This window comes from Musca autumnalis, unplaced genomic scaffold (genome assembly GCF_047663935.1).
Source record: "Musca autumnalis isolate F117 unplaced genomic scaffold, ASM4766393v1 scaffold_2, whole genome shotgun sequence".
Lineage (NCBI taxonomy): Eukaryota > Metazoa > Arthropoda > Insecta > Diptera > Muscidae > Musca > Musca autumnalis.
The window spans coordinates 163,022,660-163,046,911 of record NW_027411755.1 but is presented as its reverse complement, the minus strand read 5'-3'; the positions used below and the strand labels follow the sequence as shown (position 1 = coordinate 163,046,911).

Genomic DNA, 24,252 nt, shown 5'->3' with positions numbered 1-24,252 from the left:
TTTGTACATCTCTACAGGCAGCGGAATACATTTCCAAAAAGAGATAATCGTGTTAACATTTCCAAACATTTGTTAATACAAACTAAATAATATTTAATTTGTGAACATTTTTCGGTAACTCATAAGAAGAAAATTTCCCAATGGAGTGCTTTTGGGGTACATGTCGAAATCTTAACTGGTGATGGGAAGACAATATCAAACCCATTTAGAAGATAAAGCAAAAGCACTTAAGCTTGGATTAAATGAAGAGCGGAGGAAACATACATGTTTGCTATTGAATTCAATAGAGAATTTTCATAATTTGTGTTAATTTAATAAAGTGATTAATATTTTTGTTTTACACAAATAATAAATGCATTTTATTTTGTTATTTAAAGCACGTGCTCTGGACTGCCTCCTATTCTACCCCAAAGGGTCAGTTAAAATGCAATGCCGAAGGGTCAGTTAAAATGTAGTGCCAAAGATTCAGTTAAAATGCAATGCCAAAGGGTCAGTTAAAATGCGGTGCAATGGAGTGCCTCTTTCCGGGGTCACTCCCTTTTAAAAATCATGAGTGAAAATGCATAATTTGATGCACTTCCAAATCACTTGTACATATAATTTAACTGCCTCTTTGGAGGCAAACTTTTCGCTGGGATTGTAATGATGGGATTTTTTACTTTCATTGTCAGACTTTGCATTTGGAAGGTCCCGAACCAAAGCTGTGATATTCGTCATTATTATTAAAATCGCAAAAATAAAAAGTTGGGTTCTATTAGCGGCTATTGCGATATCTTCGTTGTTTGACCACCTACGACATCCTACGTTGCAAAGGTGATATTTTCTACTTTCATTAGCATGTTTTGCTTTTGATATACCCCTTTTAGAAGCGGAGATATTCGCTTTGAAATAAAACGTTGACTTTTTCTCCAAATAAGTTTTTTCCCATTCCGACCCCTGAATATTATCCGACCATCACCAAAATCAATAGGCTTCTTTCTCTGTAGGATCCCCATTAACCCCCATTTTGCGACGATCCGATAAAAATTGCGACCTGTAGCGTGATTACAAAAAAATTAAAAAATGGGATGTATTGCCGATTATTGTGATATCTCCGTTATGTGGCCACCTACGCCAACCTACTTTGCATCACTGTAAATATGGGATTTTCTACTTTCATAGTCGGACTTTGTTTTTGGAAGATCCCCAACCGAAGCTGTGATATTCGTCATTATTATTAAAATCGCAAAAATAAAAAGTTGGGTTCTATTAGCGGCTATTGCGATATGTTCGTTGTTTGATCACCTACGAGAACCTACTTTACGTCATTAGAAAGACGATATTTTCTACTTTCATGGCCAGGTTCTGCTTTTGGTATACCCCATATTGAAGCTGAGATATTCGCTTAGAAAAAAACGTTGTCTTTTTCTCCAATAAGTTTTTTGCCCATTCCGACCCCTAAATATTATCCGACCATAACCAAAATCAATAGGCTTCTTCCCCTCCGGGACCCCCATCAACATCCAAAATTTCTTGACGATCCGATCAAAATTGCGACCTGTAGCGTGATTACAAGGTTTAGATGGACAGACGGACGAACGGACTGACGGACGGACACACATAGCCAGATCGACTCAGCTCGTGGAGACATTCATTTTGGTATATATAAGTATGGGTCTACGACCATTATTTCGATGCGTTACAAACTTTTTGGCCAAAACCAACTTATAATACCCTCCCCACATAGTGGTGTAGGGTATAAATATATACATATTTGCCAACAAAAAACCTTATTATTATACCCTACACCACTATGTGGAGAGGGTATTATAAGTTGGTTTTGGCCAAAAAGTTTGTAACGCATCGAAATAATGGTCGTAGACCCATACTTATATATACCAAAATGAATGTCGAGCTGAGTCGATCTGGCTATGTGTGTCCGTCCGTCAGTCCGTCCGTCAGTCCGTCCGTCAGTCCGTCCGTCTGTCCATCTAAACCTTGTAATCACGCTACAGGTCGCAATTTTGATCGGATCGTCACCAAATTTTAGATGTTGATGAGGGTCCCTGAGGGGAAGAAGCCTATTGATTTTGGTGATGGTCGGATAATATTTAGGGTGCCCATACCGACCTTTTTTGGAGAAAAAGTCAACGTTTTATTTCAAAGCGAATATCTCCGCGTCTATAATGGGTATATCAAAAGCAAAACCTGCTAATGAAAGTAGAAAATATCACCTTTTAAACGATGTATAGTAGGTTGTCGTAGGTGGTCAAACAAAGAAGAAATCGCAATAGCCGCTAATACAACCCATCTTTTTATACCCTCAGCCTTTAGGCTAAAGAGGGTATTTACACTTTGATACGACCAAAAATGTGCCTCATCGAAATAATGGTTTTAGACCCCAAGTATGTTTGTACGATATCCGTTTCAGACAATTTTGAGTAGATCTAGCAATGTCCGTCCGTCTGTCTGTCTGTCCGTCTGTCTGTTTGGATGGCTGGTGCGCACGATAACTCTCGAACGGATCAATCGATTCAGTTCAAATGTTGGGTATCGAAATATTTTGTCCAGATTCGATTAAAGTTCGAAGATGGGCCATATAGGTCCACTCCCTCAGGTACCTCCCCTACAAATGTTCAAAAATTGTCGCAAAACTTGTGCGCACGATAACTATGGACTCAATGTGTCCACTCCTTCGGGTACCTCCCAGACAAAATTTCGGAAAAGTTCAGTTTAGGACCTGGTCTCCAATCGCTTTGATTTTTGTTTACGCAAGTTGTATTCGCTGTCCTCTATACAACGCTGTAAGTTTCATTAGGGTAAGTCCATACTTCCTGAGAAAATGGGCCTGAAAGTTACAAAAAAACCCTATGACACCGTGTTAGTGGTTGGAGCGCAAGATAACTCTCGAACTGATCTGCCGATTCGGTCCAAAATTTGGCTTTCGGAATATTTTGTCCAAACTTACTTTAAGTTCGAAGATGGGCTATATCGGTCCACTCCTTCCGGTACTTCCCCCACAAAAGTTCGAAAATGTTTGGAAAATTTGAGCGCACGATAACTCTTGAAGGAAGTAACCGATTTGATCCATACTTTGCACATCGTGAAATTTCTACTAAACTTAGATGAAATTCCCACACAAAATTTCAGAAAAGTTCAGATTAGGACCTGCTCTCGAATCGCTTTGATTTTTGTTGCAACAACTTGTATTCGTTGCCCACCATACGGCGGTACAAGTTTCATCAGGGGCAAGTCCATTCTTTCTGAGAAAATAGCCTGAAAGATGCAAAAAACCCCTATAACACCGTGTGTAGTGGATGGAGCGCAATATAACTCTCGAACGGATGTGCCGATTCGGTCCAAATGTTGGCCTCCGTAATATTGTGTCCAAACATAGTTTAAATTGGAAGATAAGCCATATCGGTCCACTCCTTCAGGTACCTCCCCCACAAAAGTTCAAAAATGTTCGGAAAAATTGTGCGCACGATAACTCTTAAAGGGAGTGACCGATGTAATTCATACTTTGCACATCTTAATATATCTACCAGATATAGATAAGATTCGAATATGGTCTATATTTGTCTACTCCTTCTGGTACCTCTCACACACAATTTCGGATAAGTTCACTTTAATTTTTGTTGAAGCGATTTGCATTCGCTTCCTCCATTATGACGGTAAAAGTTTTTTTCAGGGGCATGTCCATATTTTTTAGGAAAACAGCCCGAAAGGTCACAAAAATCCCTATAACTCTCGAACTTTTCAACCGATTTGGTCCAACATTTGGTCTTCGTCATATTATATCCAAATTTAGTTTCATGGAGCAATACCGGTCCACAACTTCTAGGACGATATCACTTGAATGGGGCAAACAATTTGGTCTAAAATTTGGATCTCCTAATATGTTGTCAAAATTTAATTTAACTTCTAAAATGGCCCATATCGGCCCTACCTAAAGGTACCTCCCCCACAAAGGTTCAACATTTCTGTCATAGTGCAATTAACTAATAATCCACATTTTTGTCGGCAAGTTCAAATGTCGCAAAAGGGCCACAAAATTTTGAAGATACCTTAAATACATTCGATCTTTCCGTAGGTGAAAGTTTCACTTCACATTGGCTGAGGGTATGTATCTGTCGGCAAAGCCGACTGACTCTTTTTTACTTGTTATTTTTGCGATTTGAGTTATAATGACGAATATCACAGCTTTGGTTGGGGATCTTCCAAAAGCAAAGCCTGACTATGAAAGAAGAATATCCCACCTTTCAAAGCGGGTTGGCGTAGGTGGCCAAATAACGGAGATATAGCAATAGTCGGTAATACATCCCATTTTTCAATTATTTTCAAAATCGCGCTACAGGTCGCAATTTTGGTCGGATCGTCACGAAATTTTGGGAGTTAATGGGGGTCCCACAGAGGAAGAAGCCTATTGATTTTGATGATGGTCGGATAATAATCAGGGGTTGAAATGGGCAATAATTTATTTGGAGAAAAGGTCAACGTTTTATTTCAAAGCCAATAGCTCTGTTTTTTAAGAGGTATATCAAAAGCAAAACCTGTCAAGGAAAGTAGAAAATATCACATTATCAACGATGTACAGTAGGCTGTTGTAGGTGGTCAAACAACAGAGATATCGCAATAGTCGGTAATGCATCCCATTTTCCGATTTCCTTGTAATCACGCTACAGGTCGCAATTTTGATCGGATCGTCACGAAATTTTGGGAGTTAATGGGGGTCCCACAGACGAAGAAGCCTATTAAGTTTGGTGATGGTCGGATAATATTCAGGAGTCGGAATAAGCAAAAAGCTTACGTGGAGAAAAGTCAAAGTTTTTTTCTTATGCGAATATCTCCCCTTCCGGTAGGAGCATTCCAAAAAGAAAACCCGCCAATGGTAGAAGAAAATATCTCCTTTATATTGATGCAAAGTATGTTGGCGTAAGTGAGCAAACAACCGAGATATTGCAAAAGTCAGTAATAAATCCATTTTTTTCATTTTTTGTAATCACGCTACCGGTTGGAATTTTGATCGGATAGTCACTAGATTTTGGGGGTAGATGCTGGCCCCACAGAGGAAGAATCCTATTGATTCTAGTGATAGTCGGATAATATTTAGGGGTCGGAATGGGGAAAAACTACCTTTAAATTGGTGTAAAGTAGGTTGGCGAAGGTAGCCAAACAAGGGAGATACCACAATGCATCCAATTCTTAAATTTTTTGCAATCACGCAATTTGATCGGATGGTCACGAAATTTTGGTTGCTTATGGGTGTCCCGAGAGAAATAGGCATATTATGTTTGATGGTATTCGGATTATATTCCCTAAAAGAAATGTTTACCAGTGAAAAGCTTATGCACAGGGGTAGTGGTGTAGGGCAACGCATGGTCGGCCCCGTCCCGACTATAGACTTTGCTCACTTGTTTTTTGTTAAAAATGAAAAGATAGTTAAGCTCGAGGTCAAAATGTTGTTTGTTTATTATTCATCGATATTTCGCAATTACTTTGAATTGCAAATTTTAACCGATGTAGCTGAATTTTTACGATTCACCCATTTTGATGTGGTTACAACACTTCTCAGCCAAAAATTATGGACATAGGTCCACGTTTTCTTCTTCAGGTTTTCTTCTTCAGGAGATAATTTCACGATTTGGTTATATATTCTCGATCTAAATTGGCTGTATTTTAACTCTTAGGGTTCCCAGTGATCCAAAAACATCTGAACACAAAAATTGTAGACATATCCCAACGCATAACGGTATTTCTCGATTTCAAGTATTGTGAAGTTTTCTGACCGAATTAGCTATTACTTAGTATTTGGGGTTTCCAGTGGTCAAAAAACAAACGTCTACACCTAAAATAATGAACAAAGGACCGCACCGCCTTATTTCAGATATTTTGAAGTTTTAATCTACCTTGTCGGCCCCAGAAGAGCGACGCAAATATAAAAATCAAAATTACGAATTGTATCACAACATTAATAAGGAAATAAAAGGAAAAATCCGAATTGCCAAAAATAAACAACTAAATTTGCAGTGTCAAGAAATCGAAAAGCTTCAGAGTCTACACGACGACTTCAATTTACATAAAAAACTAAAGGAAGCAGCGAGAGTGTATAGAAAAAGACATCCAAATGTCTTATGCAATAGTAACGACAAACCAATATTATCAATAGAAGAGAAGAAGAAAGTTTGGAAAGAATATGTTCAACAACTGTTCACAGATAATAGCCGATCAGACAGCAGCGAAGAGGTGCAATTGCAACATTCTGGAAACCGTATAACGAGAAGTGAAATAGAGTCCGCTGTAGCATCACTTAAGGACAAAAAATCGCCGGGACCTGATCAGATTCCATCAGAAATATTAAAACTTATAGACTCTAACAATATTGAGCTAATAACAATACTTTTTAATACGATTTATGAAACAGGAATATATCCTCAAGATTGGCTAAAATCAACATTTGTAACCATACCCAAGAAAAGCTACGCCAAATCATGCAATGACTACAGACTAATAAGTCTAATGAGTCATGCTTTAAAAATATTTCTTAGGATAATACACAAGAGAATTTATCCAAAATGCGAAAAATACATGGGCATATCACAATTTGGGTTTAAAGAAGGTATGGGTACTCGTGAAGCCTTACTTTCCCTGCAAATTATAATTCAAAAATGCCGAGAAGTACAGAAAGATGTTTTCATATGCTTTGTCGACTATGAGAAAGCATTTGATACAGTGCAACACGACAAACTAATTGATATCCTTATCTCAATTGGGATTGACAGTAAAGAAGTCCGATGTATCAAAAATCTGTACTGGTATCAATCCGCACAAGTTACTATTGACGGAGACAACACAGAACCTATCCTAATATCAAGAGGCGTCAGACAAGGGTGTATATTGTCTCCTTTGCTGTTTAATATATACTCTGAAAAAATTTTCGAAGAATCAATCAATAAAACTTCAAAAGGTATACTCATTCGTGGTAGATACATCAATAACATTCGATACGCTGATGATACTACAATACTAGCTAATAGTATATCAAATCTGCAAGAATTAATGGACAAATTGGTGACATGCAGCAACCAATATGGACTAAATATAAACACAAGAAAAACAAAATATATGGTTGTGAGCAGGAAGAATAGCCACAGCAATATTTCCCTTAAAATACAAAATTTCTCAATCGAAAGAGTCCAAAACATTAAATATCTCGGAATAACTTTAAATGACGAATGGGATTGCTCCAAGGAAATAAGAAGGCGTATTGAAATTGCTAGAGATTCGTTTTTCAAATACAAGAGAGTTCTGTCCAGTCATGATATAAATCTTGAAACTAAATGCAGATTTATAAATGCATATATATGGTCAACCTTACTATACGCGGACAATAAAATCATTAGACGGGAAGAAATTAGAATCCTTCGAAATGTGGATCTACCGCCGAATTTTAAAAATACCATGGACTGCCTTAGTTTAAAACAATGAAGTGCTTCGAAAAATGAATCGAAATAGAGAGATTATGATAAACATCAAAAGACGAAAAACTGCCTACCTTGGACATATCATGAGGAATTCAAAATACAAGCTCTTGCTGGATATCATAAAATTAAGAATAGAAGGAAAAACTCCTAAAGGCCGAAAGGAGTTGAGTTGGATTGGAAAATTCTGCAGTCCAACAATAAAAAACGCCAACAACAATAATAGGCATCAGCACGGCCTTGTTGATCAATGCGTAATGCAAAAACAACAACTTTCTCGTTGTTTTACCCCCGCTTATTGAAGCAACACTCCTATGTTCGCATTCTTTGCAAAGCAAAGACGACATAAAAACAGTGGTGGATATAAAATTCTTTAGTTCGACTCAAATTGTAGGGTAATCAGTTTTAGGGCCATATAGCAAATTTCTCATTTTGTTTAATTTGCTGGATGGGCTTATTGACCTGTTTATCGATACAGAGTCGGCGGAAAAGGGAACTGATGAAGTTGTTTGGTGACAACTGAAACTATAGTATTTCCTACCCTCCGCCCGCAACTAATCAATTTCATATCCACTGCAAAACATTTTGTTGTTATTCAAATACTTGAATACAACAAAATATGGACTAAAGCTGAAATAAACACAAAGATGTAAAATTCTGCAGTCCAACAATAAAAAACGCCAACAACAATAATAGGCATCAGCACGGCCTTGTTGATCAATGCGTAATGCAAAAACAACAACTTTCTCGTTGTTTTACCCCCGCTTATTGAAGCAACACTCCTATGTTCGCATTCTTTGCAAAGCAAAGACGACATAAAAACAGTGGTGGATATAAAATTCTTTAGTTCGACTCAAATTGTAGGGTAATCAGTTTTAGGGCCATATAGCAAATTTCTCATTTTGTTTAATTTGCTGGATGGGCTTATTGACCTGTTTATCGATACAGAGTCGGCGGAAAAGGGAACTGATGAAGTTGTTTGGTGACAACTGAAACTATAGTATTTCCTACCCTCCGCCCGCAACTAATCAATTTCATATCCACTGCAAAACATTTTGTTGTTATTCAAATACTTGAATACAACAAAATATGGACTAAAGCTGAAATAAACACAAAGATGTAAAATTCTGCAGTCCAACAATAAAAAACGCCAACAACAATAATAGGCATCAGCACGGCCTTGTTGATCAATGCGTAATGCAAAAACAACAACTTTCTCGTTGTTTTACCCCCGCTTATTGAAGCAACACTCCTATGTTCGCATTCTTTGCAAAGCAAAGACGACATAAAAACAGTGGTGGATATAAAATTCTTTAGTTCGACTCAAATTGTAGGGTAATCAGTTTTAGGGCCATATATCAAATTTCTCATTTTGTTTAATTTGCTGGATGGGCTTATTGACCTGTTTATCGATACAGAGTCGGCGGAAATGGGAACTGATGAAGTTGTTTGGTGACAACTGAAACTATAGTATTTCCTACCCTCCGCCCGCAACTAATCAATTTCATATCCACTGTAAAACATTTTGTTGTTATTCAAATACTTGAATACAACAAAATATGGACTAAAGCTGAAATAAACACAAAGATGATTTTTTTTTATTTAAAATCCATTGTTTCTTTGTAATTGTAATGGTCGCCAACATTCGTATGACGAATAGGCAAATAAAGAAGAGTCGGCCCCAATTTGTTGTATTCGTCAGCTAAGATTCCCGGCGGTCAGAAAACTTTTTAATTAATTTTTAGATCATAACATTTAATGGTGGAGAGTATAAAAAGTTCGGCCCGGTCGAACTTAATGATTTTTCATACTTTACCTTAGTCCTTTCTTTTAGAAAATAACAATCGATTTTTTATTTTTAATTAATTTTTATTTCAAATAATATAACTAAGTTGCCTTTACACAAAATCAGAAATTATTTCTTTTTCGTTATAATATATATATTTTTATTTATAAATATAATTTGTATTATTATTATGTACCAATATTGTATAATATTGTATGCATGTTGTATCTTCACATTGTTTTGTTTTATTATTAATATTATTAAATTGTTTTATATTGTTATTCAATTTATTACAATCTAATATATGTTGAGTATTTTTTACATCATTTCCAAAATCATATGCGATATTGTGAAGGAAAAATAATTCAAAAATTGAAGGGGATAAAACAAAATAAAGAAAAACGACAAAATATTGGAAAAATGAAAAAATAAAAGAGTTTGTTTTGTATTCTAAATACTAGTTTTTATATTATTTAAAATTAAAAAATAAAAATTAAATACCAAAAATTGTCTAATTTCTTTTTGTGGTTATAAAAATGCAAATTCTGTATCAATAAGAATAACACATGGGCCGAAATAATTCGCAGTTTTGTAAGTCAATTTATATTGGCATGGAAAGAAGTAGGTGATTTCACTTATTGAATATTTTCTTTATTTCAACTATAACCTTAAATCTTCCAGCCCATGTGTTAATAATTTATAGGGTTTGTAATGGGTGTATATAGGTAAATATTAAGTTTGGATATTTTTCTTTTAATTTTCAAATTCCATGTAAGACAATATATGTATGTATATTTTTTTTTGTATAAGATAGTGTTTTTAATAATTATAATAATAATATTTTATAATATTCTGGCTACTAAAAGTCTAGTTTCATCTTCATTTTGCACAAAAGTATAGTTTGCAAAGTAGAGCTAGTTTGCAATTTAGTTTTTAATTTTGAAATTATTAATTTATTTTTTAAATAGTTTTCTTTTGTTTTGTTATTTATATAGCATATTTTTTGTTGTTGTAACGACTACAAACTACAAGGCAACTAAATGGCTTAGAATTATGAAATAAATTGTTTTTAAGTAAAATTATTGTTCATATAGAATGTATGTGTAAGTGTATTTATAATTAGATATCGGCATTCTAAACAAACAAAACAAAAATGAGAGACAAATTGTAAAAAAAATATTGGAATGAAGAAAATACAATTAATAGCCCGTCTTCAAAGGCTATTCAAAAATGTAAGCATAGGGTCATTTGCATTATACTCTTACAGGATCTTATAGTACGTTTACATTTACGAAATCGATTGGATTTCAACTGTCAATTCCTTTGCGTATATGTCAAATGAAATCTCGTCTGAAATCAATTGGATTCCATTTGACGTTTAAGCAATGGAATTGATAGTTGAAATCGAAGGATTTCGTAAATGTAAACCTAGCATTAGAATTGTTAACCGTCAACGTTGGATCCGTTCCCGTACAAATTTACAAAAATTGCTTAAACATACAAATTTATTGAAAAAGTAGGGTAAAAGTGGTAGAGATGACAAAAAATCTTGCAGAAATATCAAAATCAACGCATCAGTCAACCCATAATCCAAATTGTCATGTACGAGAAGAAATGCATACATATATGGGGAAGCATACCAGAAAAACAATTTCGAAAGCAAACGCTCAAGTGGGGATACGTAAAAGTTCATTTAGACTACGCTGGATTTAGCAATTATCTGGCTTGTTTTGACAAATGTTGTATGAAAATGACAACTTAAATCCACTGGATTTGCTAAATCCAGCATAGTCTAAATCAGGCGTAAGTCAACTTTCGCTTAACAGATTAGTCGATTTGAAATATCGAAAGAAAAAGTTTAAAGTCTAAAAGGACACTTTTTGGCGCCCTTTTTCGACAGTTATAGCTCAGTCTGGTTACTCGATATTTCATATTAACAATTAATTTATACCAGTAGGAGCGTTTAATTCGACCGAATATTTATATAAAAAGTCTTTAAATTGTCGCTTTAATCGACTTTGAGTTGGGATGAGTTCACCAATCAGCGCTTCAGAGAACTGCAAGTTGTTCTGATGTTCGTGAAGTAGAAATGATGTTCCGGAACATCATCACAGTTGCAGCCCCTTGCAATATACCTATTGATCGAAAACCCGAAGTGTGACCAAATTTTCCAGCAGAGAAAGCGGAACTAACAAATGGGCGTACACTTTCAGAGAGGCTAGTTAATTTGCATTAACTATCTTAATTCAAATTCGTGCATTATACACATTCTTAATGCACAAAATCGAACTGAATTTAAACTGAAAAAGAGAGCACATATTCATGAAATACCCCGGTTACATTTAACCGGATTAACCCAGTGGGTTAGGGTTTCCAATGTTAATTCCATAGCGCAAACATCAAATAAATCCTCATGAAGATGGTTAACTCGGAAAAACTCCATTGTAACCGTACTATAGCTCTGAGACACCATTTTTATTGCAAACAACAACAAAACAGTTGTTTACCAGCAATCAGCTGTTTCGTAAATTCAGAAACTGTCGTCTGTCAGGGTTAAATTAAATACAGATCTTAATGCAAATGAACGCTGCCATCTGTCTACTGTATAATGCATAACCTTTAAGTCGGAATTAGTGAATTGTGGCAACGGTTGAGTCACTCTCCAACCCTGGACAGAAGGAAGATAGTTTGGCGACTGATCAAAAGATGGATATGTAAAATCGATTTCGGTTAATCGATTATTAGCAGTCGACTATTGACTGTGCGAAAACCGGATAGTCGATTATTCTTAATCGACTTTCGAAAGACGGAGTCAACTATTAGGTGTGTTTTTTAACGTGATAATTTCTAATAATTATTACGAAACGTTACTAAATGCTGTCTTTTTACACAAAAGTTCAGTAAAAGAGAGCGAAATGAGAGAAAATTGTTGACAGTTGTTTGCTGAGAACTTGCTAAAGGTTGCTAAAAGAATTATTCCCAGCAACATTTAGCAAGTTCGATCAGCTGTTTTTTAATCATCTGCTAATGGTCAGTTGTTGTATGTTTATCTGATTTTTGTGGAAAAATACTTCAAATATTACGATTCAGCTATATTTATCGACTACTTTATTAATATATTAATTATTTTTTTATTTATTTTGCTTAAAATTGAGCAACTTTTTCATTACTTTGGAGTTAGTTTTTCTTTCACACATTGGCGCCAATGTTTTTGTTTTGGTTATCAACTCTTATCTTGCTAAAGTTTACTAAAGCTGTCTTTTTACTTTTTTCTCTATTTTCGTATCAAAGAGTAAAATCTCTCTTACTCTCTGAAAAGAAGTTACTGAATAATTATTACCGAAAAAGTAAAAATACACAACTATTATTATTCGTAGTCTACTATTAATCGTGGTCGACTATTAGACGTAGTTGGCTATCGCGTAATCGACGGTACTTTGTTATACATATATACATCACGGATCGCATCAAAGAAAATGGTCGATTATATTCGATTATAATCGGTTTTCGGTGGTTAACGAATAATCGAAAATCGACTTTTAGAACACTCTCAAATAATCGACTAACTGAAAATCGAGTTTTAAGTTTTTCACAAAAAACGAATAACTGAAAAAACGATTATAGCATTTCAAATGAGGCGAGCAAATCATTTTAATCCACAATTTGTCGAACACCCCGGAAGTGACAATGAGTACTGAATCGCATATGATCTCTCCCCGTAGCGAAGAAACCACCACAATTTGAAATGAATCCTGTTGCTAATGATATTAGGAACGCTGCTAAATCATCCAAAGCGTTAGGCCATGATGGTATCTCCATCGTAATTCTGAAACAGCTATATAAGCCGGGAGTTGAGTTAGTTTCTCACGAAAGTTTCAAAGCTGTCTCTGGCCACCCATATCGTCCCCAAAGTCTGAAAAATGGCCAAAGTGGTCCCGCTACAGAAATCAAGCAAGGATGCCAGCAAAGGTAAATCGTACAGACCGATTTCGCTTTTGTCACCAGTAGCAAAGACTCTTGAGGCTTTACTCCTCCCCAACGTCAGAAATGTCTACCCAGTTGCCGACCATCTGCATGGGTTCCGTAAGCAGCACGGCCCAACAACAGAGCTGTATGCCATTTCTACACATATTAATCGTGGACTTAATCAGAACAAGCCTTGGTGGCGCCCGACTTGTGAAATATCTTTAATACTGTCAAGCGTTTTACGCTGTTTGAGGATATCGAGCAGACTAGACTCCGGTCAACTTTGAAAGGCTGAATAAACAATAATACATATGGGTGGAAATCGAAGCTTCGTAGAGTGTAACAGGGAGTTTCCTGTGTGTACAGATGATTGTACGATCTTGGAGTCGTTGCCTTCTCTAATGTCATTTTTGAAATGCTGAACACCCATTTGATTGTTATTAGGAATTTTTACAGCACGAGGAATATGCAAATATCCGCTACTAAGTCTAGGACAATCGTAAGAGTGATGCGAATACGAATAAAACATTTGTTCACATAACCCATCCTCTTCAAACATCAACCTCACGCACTGTCTACTTGTGACTAGGTGTCCTTTGTTTCACGCAAACGAGGCTCTGGCGACTGATCATGGGCGGTATAAACCTAATCCGTTGCATGGAAGAAATACAGGCAGCACAACCAAAATATCTGTAAGTTCCAAGTCGAAGTATTTGGGAATAGGGTTTACAGATATCTGCGTTGTTATGGCGGACAAGGAAGGCAGTTGGGATTGCAGCGAATGCGTCCACATATGCCAACGATGGCGCACTCAGGCTTCCACGAGGTTTACGCTCGTGCTTAGATGTTTTCTGAAAACCAGCCTCTCTAAGCTTTCCCTTGTGCTCACAAGCAAAAAATAAATCTTGGCGAATTTTGTCACGAAAACATGAAAGATAGAACCGAAAAATCGAATCTCTCATAAGGTCACAGACATTTGCCAAATCCTCCAGCAACTGCGACAAACTACACGTGTCTGGGATGGAGCACTTCAGGTTTAGACAGTGTTTCATAGAGAGGTCCTATGCTCCTCAATGGGCTAAGCTGAAAAGAAGATGTCTACGAGCACTCTGTTCACCACATGCGGAGAATGTCCTGGTCGATGGCAACATAATTCCGTCCACTAACTACCGCAACATTCTAGTGGTAACCTTCGACAATATATTCATATCGTCCGCACATACACAGTTATCTGTGACAAATTGAAATGTAGGAACAAGGTCCTAAAGACCCTAACCGCCAGCACTTGGATAGCAGATAAAGAAACCTTGTTGACCACAAATAACGCGATAGGCCGGTCTGTGATAAGCTATGCGGCGCCAGTGTGGTATTCGAACATAAGTTTAACGCCATAGAACAATATTCAAACGTTTCAAAACGCCAGGTATCTTCATGATCTAGAGAGAGATCTAACGATATAAGAGCTAACCCCTAGATTTGGATAACACTCATAACAACTATCATGTGAATGCGGTCCTCGGAGTACCTCTCCGATCTATCGCAGCTGAAGAATGTCAGCTACCACGACAAACCCGAGTAGTTTTAGGTCAACTACGTTCGGAATGCGGCTGCACCATTCTATAGGAAAAGTACTGACGACACTGTGCAAAATATCTGCCCTGTATGCGGTACAGGCCCTGTATGCGGTAGGGACCCTTAACGTTGGGAGTATAAACTGAGTCACTGACCACGCTTTTTAACTTTCCCGCCTAACCAACTCAACTAATTCCAGTATCTTTGTGGTAACAACCCAAGGAAGCAGCCACATTTCTAGACCAGGAGATAGAGCCAGAACCGGATTAAGCAAATGCAACAACCATAGCGTGTTTTTCCAACACGAAACCAAAGAACGGATAGGTAATGGATAGCAATAATCGGCATTGTATCAAAGTGGCGCCCAACTTTTGAAGTTACCATAGTCTGAATGACAGTAAAGGAAACTGTCTTTACAAAAAAAAAAAAGCTCGACTTTCGACTTTTTCATAGCCGAAAATTTATTATAATCGATATAATTATAATCGATGTTCTTTTGAAATTGTAAAGCCGCCAAAACTGTAAAACCGTCAAGTCAAAAATAGGTGTGTCTTTTTACTTATTAAATGTAGCTGAAACATTTTTTAGCAACTTTTCCTTTATACAACTGTCAAAATCTGCAACATTAGTACTAATTATTACTAATTATCACGTAAAAAGACACAGCTAATACATATATGGGCAAACTCGAAAATCAATCACAAGATAATCGTTTATTTGTTTTTCCCTCCAGACGATGGCACAATAATACAGGTACAACGGCAGAAACAGCTGATTATCACACTAGTTGTCAAAATGTACTATTAGGTCTGTACGATAACCCAAAAATTTGTACAAATTTGTGCACATTTTTACTGAATGCTGTTCGATAACAAAATTATCCAGCAAAAGAGAGCGAGTTCGGAGAGATTTTTGGAGAGTTTTGTGATCGAGAACTTGCAAATTTTTGCTGGAAAAATTTGTCCCGTAAGAATTTGTAAGTTCGGTCAGCTAACTTTTATTCAGCTGTTCAATGTAAACAACTTGAAATGTTAAAATTTTTGACCAAGAAAATGTCACAATTTCACTTTTTTTTTTAGATTTTATGGCGTTGTGGATACGATTACGGCTTTAAATAAGTCAAATGCAATTTTAAAATTAATGTTTTTGTTCCATTTACTTTAAAATATCAAAAGAGACAAAACAATTTTCATACATTTTCGGAATCAGCTGACTTTCTTGCAAGTTTTTGCAAAATGTTCGATAACTTTCTGCAGTTGTTCTTGCTTGAGAGAGTAAAATTCACTGAGAGAGGTTGCTGGAACTGACTGAGTAATTATTGCTGGGAAAGTTATCGTACACACCTATTGTTAATAAAATTACATACAAAAAGTAAACAATTCACAGTAATGCGTTATTGTGAACAAATTTTAACGTTTGGTGTGGTAAATGGTCCGATTATTTTGACTGCAAAATCGAAAGTCGACTTACCTATCCCTAAACCAAAGTACCAACATGATTCTGTCCTGATCTCTCCTTAGTTGGTCATACGTATTTACATCTTTAAATTCCACATCATCCTTCAACGGGACATTGATAGATTAACTGTCAGAATTCCTGCCAACAAGGTCTCCAATGGTCCAGAAATGTGTAGGATTCCGGGATATTAGAGTTGGATGGTCTAAAAAACGTTATGGCAAATTTTGTTTCGCAAACTGTAAATTTCATCATAAGAACAATGGAACTTGACAGTTCACGAGCGCTTTGTTAGATAAACTCTTCGAATCCTTGCCAACTAGCTTTCCCATGGTTCAAAAAGTTGTGGGATTCCACAATTTAAAAGTTGGGTTGTCAATTATGACGATTTCGATGGGAAGATGGTCAGAAACAATATCAAATAATGAGTAATAAGGACACGTTCAAAACGTTGACCTCTTACTTTTCTCCTAAAGGCATTGGACTGGTACCCAAATGAATGCTGTGATAGGTTTCTCCGATAATTTACTAAGGTGACAAGTTGTTTCACAAAGCGGGAAGCGGTAAACTTTGGAAAACAGTAAACGCAATTTCCAATACTTGAGGAAGATGAGTCCTGCCAGTCACGCTGACAACGTTCAATAAGAGCTTAGAAGTAATGAGTACGTCTCCTGTAAGAGAATGGCGCCCAACTTACATCAGTTGATGAACTTATGTATGTCAACAAGGTTTTTCCATAGTTCAGAAAGGTGTGGGATTCCTGGAGTTTAGAGTTGGATGGATTATTACTGAAGATGGTGATGTGGTCAAAAACAAAACAAATGATGAGTTACAAGCACACATTCAAAACATTGACCTTCTACAAGAGAATGGCGCCCAACATATATACGTTGACGAACTTTTTCATTTAAGAAAGTTTTGTAACAATTAATTTTAATATTGGGAAAATTTTAAAAATGTTGTATAATCTTGTAGATTACAAGACTTTATTCCTCATTTGTCGCAATTTTCAATTCTAAAACATCTTCATAATTCATTTCATTATCATGAAGTTTAAGTGTAAGAAATATTTGTCTCCCATTTTCTCGTGTTAAAAATTAATAAAGATCTTTATAACTTATTTTAAATTTAATGATTGTTTATCTAAAGTTGTCTTAAAATTAATACAAAAAACACATTTTTAACATTAAATAATTAATGGCAGACTAGAAAGGCAGTTGATAAAAAACCGATTGAGGTTACGGAGAGAGAGAGAGAGCTGGGGAGATCATTCGTTATTTTATAAAATAGAATCATACATGAGGGGGATTTTGTAATAACCTATAATAACTTATTAAATTATTAGAATAACAAAAACACATAATTAACATAACATTTCGTTTTTTAACAAATAACAGAAAATAATAATAATAAAAATATTGAAATGTTTTAAAAATATATATTTAATAAGATTTATTGAACACAAATATATTTGAGTAGAATATTGATAAAAATCGTTTGGTTCTAAAATCATTTTCATAACAGAAGTTATTGTTTAATTATTATTAATTTATTTTCAGTTTACTATCACTTAGTTTTTCTTGTTGATCTTTTAGTTTTTCTTTTCTCTTATTATTGGTTTTGTTATTTGTATTATTTTTCTAAAAATGTTTGGTTTTTTTGTTTGGTTTCTTTTATGAAAAAATCTGTTTCTCTAAATTGTAAAATTTTTTTCTCTTAAACATTTTCTTTTTTTTTGTTTCAATTTATATTTCAGCACTTTTGTTTGAATATTATTATTTTGTCGTATGTCTTTTTAAATTACTTTCAATTGTTTCAAAAATGTCAAAATATCCAATTTTGGATTATTTCATAATTAAGTTAAAACTTAATTTAACACAAAATTATTTTCAATTTCATTCATTTGCATAATTTTGTCTTAAATTTCGTTTTAACTTCATCTTGGCGTAGTAGTTCATTTTTTGTGTTTATAAAATTTACAAAATTAGTTTTTCTTTTCCCCTTTTTTATGTTATTTCATTATAATTATGAATTTATGTATATTTATATGTATGTCGTTCTTAGTTTTAAGTTTTTCCTTTTTTTTCTCTGTAGTTCATGTTATTCTCTTGTCTTTGTTTTTTCTTTGTAGTTCATTTAGCAAGTTATGAAAACCATCTAAGTATTTTATTATAATTTTGTTTTATTTATTTCTCTTAAAATTCATATACTTTTCGTTTTCATTTTCTATGTATGTATATTTTATTATTTTGTTTTTTTTCTTATTTCTGTTTTTGTATAAAGTTTCTACACAACTATGGGTTCGTCGCCATGCAAATCACATGAGCCAATATTTTCACCTTGATATGCTGAGAAATCTTTTATCAATGCATTTGGCTCAGCTCCAAATTGTATATCCTGGAGACAACCTTTGAAGGGTTGATCATAACGTCCTTGGGTACGTTTACTCACCGATTCCAAGTTCGGGAAACCACCTATGGAAGAAAAAAAATAGTATATAGGTTATTTGTTTTTTTCTCTTTTTAATAAATAAAATATTTATTTGTATTTCTCGTCTATTGTTAATCCAAATCCTAAACACAAATCCTCGTTGAATGTTATAAAATCGTTTAACGAATAACACAACACGATTATTAGCTGTGTTCCAGAACTAAAAAGTTTTTACAATTTTTACGACTTTTACACATTTTACTCGAAAAAGCGTTCCCGTACACAAAAAAGATGTAAAATGTTCACTTCTCTTTAAACAAAAACGGCGCTGAATGACGCTCTCTTTAAAAACTTTTTACACGACAAATTTGGGCGAGTAAAAAAATAGTAACATGGTTGCCAGCGTCTGATTGGCTGATACGCCGACTTTGACATTTGTTCCAGTTTTTTTGACGTATTTTCCATTTTTCCGTTCCCGAACTATTTCAAAAAAGTTGTGTGTGAAAACAAATTTTTTGCAGTTCTCTCTTTTACGAGTTTTACTATTAAAAAGTACCGGAACGAAGCTATTGTTTTAGTTATTCAATTTTGATTTATGTCTTTGCTAAAATAGTGTTTACATCAACCATAAGGAAACCTACCACTTGTCAATAGTTGGCAACACTTTAGCAAGTCAGAGATGGAAGTTACAAATTAATGGTAAAAATGTTAATGGGTACAAAGCTGGACATGGCACAATAGGGGTGTCCTTTTACGTACTAAATGTTGCTGAAAAAAAAATTTCAGCAACTTTTCCTTTATTCAACTGTCAAAATCTGCAACATTAGTAATAATTATTACAAATTATCACGTAAATAGACACTCCTAATAATACAGTTACAACGGCAAAAACAGCTGATTATCACATTAATTGTCAAAATGCATTATTGTGAACAAAATTACATACAAAAGGTAAGCAAGCAATTCACAGCAATGCGATATTTTGACGTTTGGTGTGGTAAATGGCCCGATTATTGTTATGGATGTAACACCTTCTTATTCCGCCATGGATGGCCATTGATAGCTCCACATTTTGCCACAGCTCGGCAGACATTACCATTGTGGCGTCTGATAAATGACGAGTCCTTGTAAACTGTTATTTCCCTTGGCTCAGACCCTCTTCCTATCATCCTCTTAGTAAACAGACCACCCGACTTCATAACGTCTGACCGCCTTGCTTTTCTGAAGCATGGAAATACTGATTAGCAAGCGTTTAAAGAATTTACCAATCACCGCTTTAAAGAGCTGCCCATTCCCTCAGATCCTCGGGTAGCTGAGAGAATCTTCCGGGACATCATAACTGCTGCAGGCGTTCGCTAGATATCTGCGAATACCCGACATCAAAGCAAATTTCCCGGCAGACGCGACGGGACTAGCAAATGAGCGAGATGAGCTTCTTCGTGCGAACCCTGAAGTCTTACTCTTGAAGTCAACAATCTAGTAGGGGAACATTAGCGGAAAAAGTAGCTAGACCACCCAAATCAAAGCAACATTCGTACATCATTAAGTATGTTGTGGGTAACGGTTAAAACACTATCGAATCTGGGAAAGAAGGGTGATAGAACGGCTGTTATTTTCAACGGCGTGGCAGTAACAGATTCAAAGAGGTGGACGTGATATTTTTACCAGCAGTTTAAAGAACAACCCAAGAGTGATAGGGTGCAGAGGAGTGTGCTACGCCGTATAAAATTTCTCCCAGCCGAGGGGTACCATCACAATTTACGATAAGCGATAATGCAACAATCGTCCCTCCATATTGTACCAGATGCCTGTAACGTTGCCAGGTTGTCCCAGGTGAGGATGCCAGATGTGAATTGTATAGGCCGATCTCCCTCTTGTCACCAATATAAAAGAGTCCAGAGGCACTACTTCTCACCATGATGAGAAGCAGTTTCCCATTTGCCCAACACCAGCATGAATTCCGGAAAACACACAGCACCACAACAGCACTAGACGCCATATCCACACATATCGAATGCTAACGAATGCCTTCGTGACACACCAAGCTGTTGGAGGATATAGAGAAGACTTTCCTCCACCAGTGTTTCAAACGTTGAAAAATCAGCTATATGTGTGTGGACGCCGGTAGTTGGCGTAATTCAAATATTTGCAGTCTAAGACTTGTATAGTGAAAAAGGGAGTTCTCAAGATAGTCCACAAGATAACATTCGACAACATGTTTATGCAGTCCGCGCAGACCACAGTTATTTGTAACAAGATCAGAAGTAGTTGACCTCTTATAAAGCTATAGACCGGTCTGTGGTAAGCTAATTAGGCCTTCTAGAGCAGACTTAGCGCCGCTAAATCCAATGCCACACTGTTCACCATCTGCACGGCTAAAACGGAGCTTCCTCTGATTCCGACCACTAACACCACAAGATAACGTTTGACAACATGTTTATGTCGTCCGCGCAGACCACAGCTATTTGTGACAAGATCAGAAGTAGGAACAAGATTCTCAGCACTTAGGGTGCTGACAATGAAACCTTGTTGACCTCTTATAAAGCTATAGACCGGTCTGTGTAAGCTAATTAGGACTTCTAGAGCAGACGGTTGCCTTGAGTCTTAGTCAGGGTAGTGATTCTGCTGGCCGAGGACAGTTTACCTGATGACGAAGACCACTGTCGTTCCAGGGATAAATCCCAGCCCAGGAAAAGTAAGGGAGGAGAAAGCTAGGAAACCTGGCCGGCACCGATCGCTACACCTAAAAAACCAACGCTTATTCGCCAAAGACCACCGTGGAGAGAGTTAAGTGAACAGAGGAATAACACCCTAAGATTCAGAGATCCAAGAACCTTATAGTTAAGAGTGCTTATCGACTGAAGGAGTTAATTTAATCGATCAGCTCTGAATACGGTCACGCTGCGATTCCACGGCGATAAGCACTACTACGAAGCTCGATGGATATCAGTGATTACATATCACCACAAATGAACTTCAACCAATTTAACCTCCCGGGGAGGCCTGGAACCACAACTCTTTACCTCTAGACGGTATATATTATATTAAGGCTCTTGTATAAGGTGAACGAAGCGAAAATCTTTGCAATTAAAAAAACTGTAGAAGTGATAAGCTGCATGCATTTAGAACTTTAGGCTAAAGAGGGTGTATGCACTTTGATACTACCAAAAATGTACTTCAGCGAAATAATGGAATCAAAAAAATGTTTGGACGAAACCTTTTTCAGACAATTTGGAGTCAATTGTCCAATGTCCGTCCTTCTGTCTGGCGGGTGCGCACGGTAACTCTCGAACAAGGCAACCAATTGGGTCAAAAAGTTGGTATTCGTAATATTTTGTCCAAACTTGGTTTAAGTTCGAAGATGGGTACAGAAGAAAACTGTTTTATGTTGATCATTTGTAGACAACCTATGATGTTATGAAAAAAAAATAAGTTAGACTTTTTTAGTCGTGGGAACTCTTTCTACGAACTTATAATAATAATTAATTTATTGTTGTAAAATAATTACAGCTTAATCTCGGGTTTTGTTGTTTTTTAATTTTTTAAACAACAAATTTTATTTAAAGTGTGATGTAGTTAAAATTGATTTAATTTCGGTTAACATATGCGGCTACGAGATTTTTTAAATGTTTCTGATGAATTCGCATTTAAACGAGTTCATCGGTTACGTTTATTCTTAAGCTCTGGTCGTCATAAAATTGGGGAAGAGTTCTTTGTTTCAATACAAAGAACTAAGAGAACTGATGAGTCCAAGTGGCGTTGGACGAAACTAGTATTCTTTGCCTTTCCCGAAATTAAATCAATTTTAACTACATCCCACTTTAAATAAAACTTGTTGTTTTAAAAAATTAAAAACAACAAAACCCGAGATTAAGCTGAAATTTTTTTTCCACAATAAAGTAATACACATTCTTTTATATCACATCTGCAGGTTCAAGGCATATTTATTGTGTCACCTGCAGGTTGTTGCAATAATACAAAGAAAACGTTAACATCACTTTCTTTGAAACAGTAATTGAATGACAGATGTGGAGCAAATATAACGATAATAATTGTTATTTAATTCCATTTTGGTTCTTTCAGCTGATGCAAAATACGCTTTTTATACCCTACACCACTATGTGGGGAGGGTATTATAAGTTGGTTTTGGCCAAAAAGTTTGTAACGCATCGAAATAATGGTCGTAGACCCATACTTATATATATCAAAATGAATGTCTCGACGAGCTGAGTCGATCTGGCTATGTGTGTCCGTCCGTCCGTCCGTCTGTCCATCTAAACCTTGTAATCACGCTACAGGCCGCAATTTTGATCGGATCGTCACGAAATTTTGGATGTTGATGGGGGTCCGGGAGGGGAAGAAGCCTATTGATTTTGGTGATGGTCGGATAATATTTAGGGGTCGGAAAGGGCAAAAAACTTAGGTGGATAAAAAGACAACGTTTTTCCCAAAGCCAATATCTCAAACATCAAACAACGAAGATATCGCAATAGTAGCAAATAAAACCCCAATTTTCATTTTTGCGATTTTAATTATATTGACAAATATCACAGCTTTGGTTGAAAATTTTCCAAATGCAAAGCCTGACTATGAAAGTAGAAGATCCCTTCTTTACAATGATGTAACTAGGTAGGCGTAGGTAACCAAATAACGGAGATATCGCAATAGTCGGTAATACATCCCATTTTTCTATTTTTTTGGAAATCACGATACAGGTCGCAATATTGATCGGATCGTCACGAAAATTTCAGGGTTAATGGGGGTCTCACAGATGAAGAAGCATATTGATTTTGGTGATGGTCGGATAATATTTAGGGGTCGGAATGGGCAAACACTTATTTGGAGAAAATGTCAACGTTTTATTTCAAAGCCAATATCTCTGTTTCTTTAAGAGGTATATCAAAAGCAAAACCTGGCAAGGAAAGTAGAAAGTATCACCTTTACAACGATGTAAAGTAGGATGTCGTAGCTGCTCAAACAACAGAGATATCGCAATAGTCGGTAATGCATCCCATTTTCCGATTTGTTTGTAATCACGCTACAGGTCGCAATTTTAATCGGATCATCACGAATTTTTTGGGAGTTGATGAGGGTCCCACATAGGAAGAAGCCTATTGATTTTGGTGATAGCCGGATAATATTTAGGGGTCGGAATGGGGAAAAACTCATTTGGAGACAAATTCAAAGTTTTATTCTTTGTGAATATATTGGCTTCTAGTAGGGGTATTCCAACGATAAAGCCTGTCAATGGAAGAAGAAAATATTACCTTTACATTTGTGTAAAGCAGGTTGGCGAAGGTGGTCAAACAAGGGAGATACCACAATAGTCGGTAATGCATCCAATTCTTCCATTTTTTTGCAATCAAGCTACAGGTCGAAATTTTGATCGGATGGTCACGAAATTTTGATTGCTTATGGGGGTCCCAGAGACAAAGAGGCATATTATTTTTGGTGGTAGTCGGTTTATATTCCCTAAAAGAAATGTTTACCAGTGAAAAGCTTATGCACAGGGGTAGTGGTGTAGGGTATCACATGGTCGGCCCCGTCCCGACTATAGCCTTTGCTCACTTGTTGATTATATGT

General features: G+C 36.1%; 1 protein-coding gene across 1 annotated transcript in view; it reads right to left on the bottom strand.

Moving 5' to 3' along the window:
* Nucleotides 1–17,962: 17,962 nt before the first annotated feature.
* Nucleotides 17,963–24,252, bottom strand: part of LOC141394801 (protein eyes shut-like) — a 423,861-nt gene continuing 417,571 nt past the window's right edge. Inside the window, 1 exon segment of the mRNA XM_073969695.1 lies at nt 17,963–18,713. Coding sequence (XP_073825796.1) covers nt 18,526–18,713 — 188 coding nt within the window. The 3' untranslated portion in view covers nt 17,963–18,525.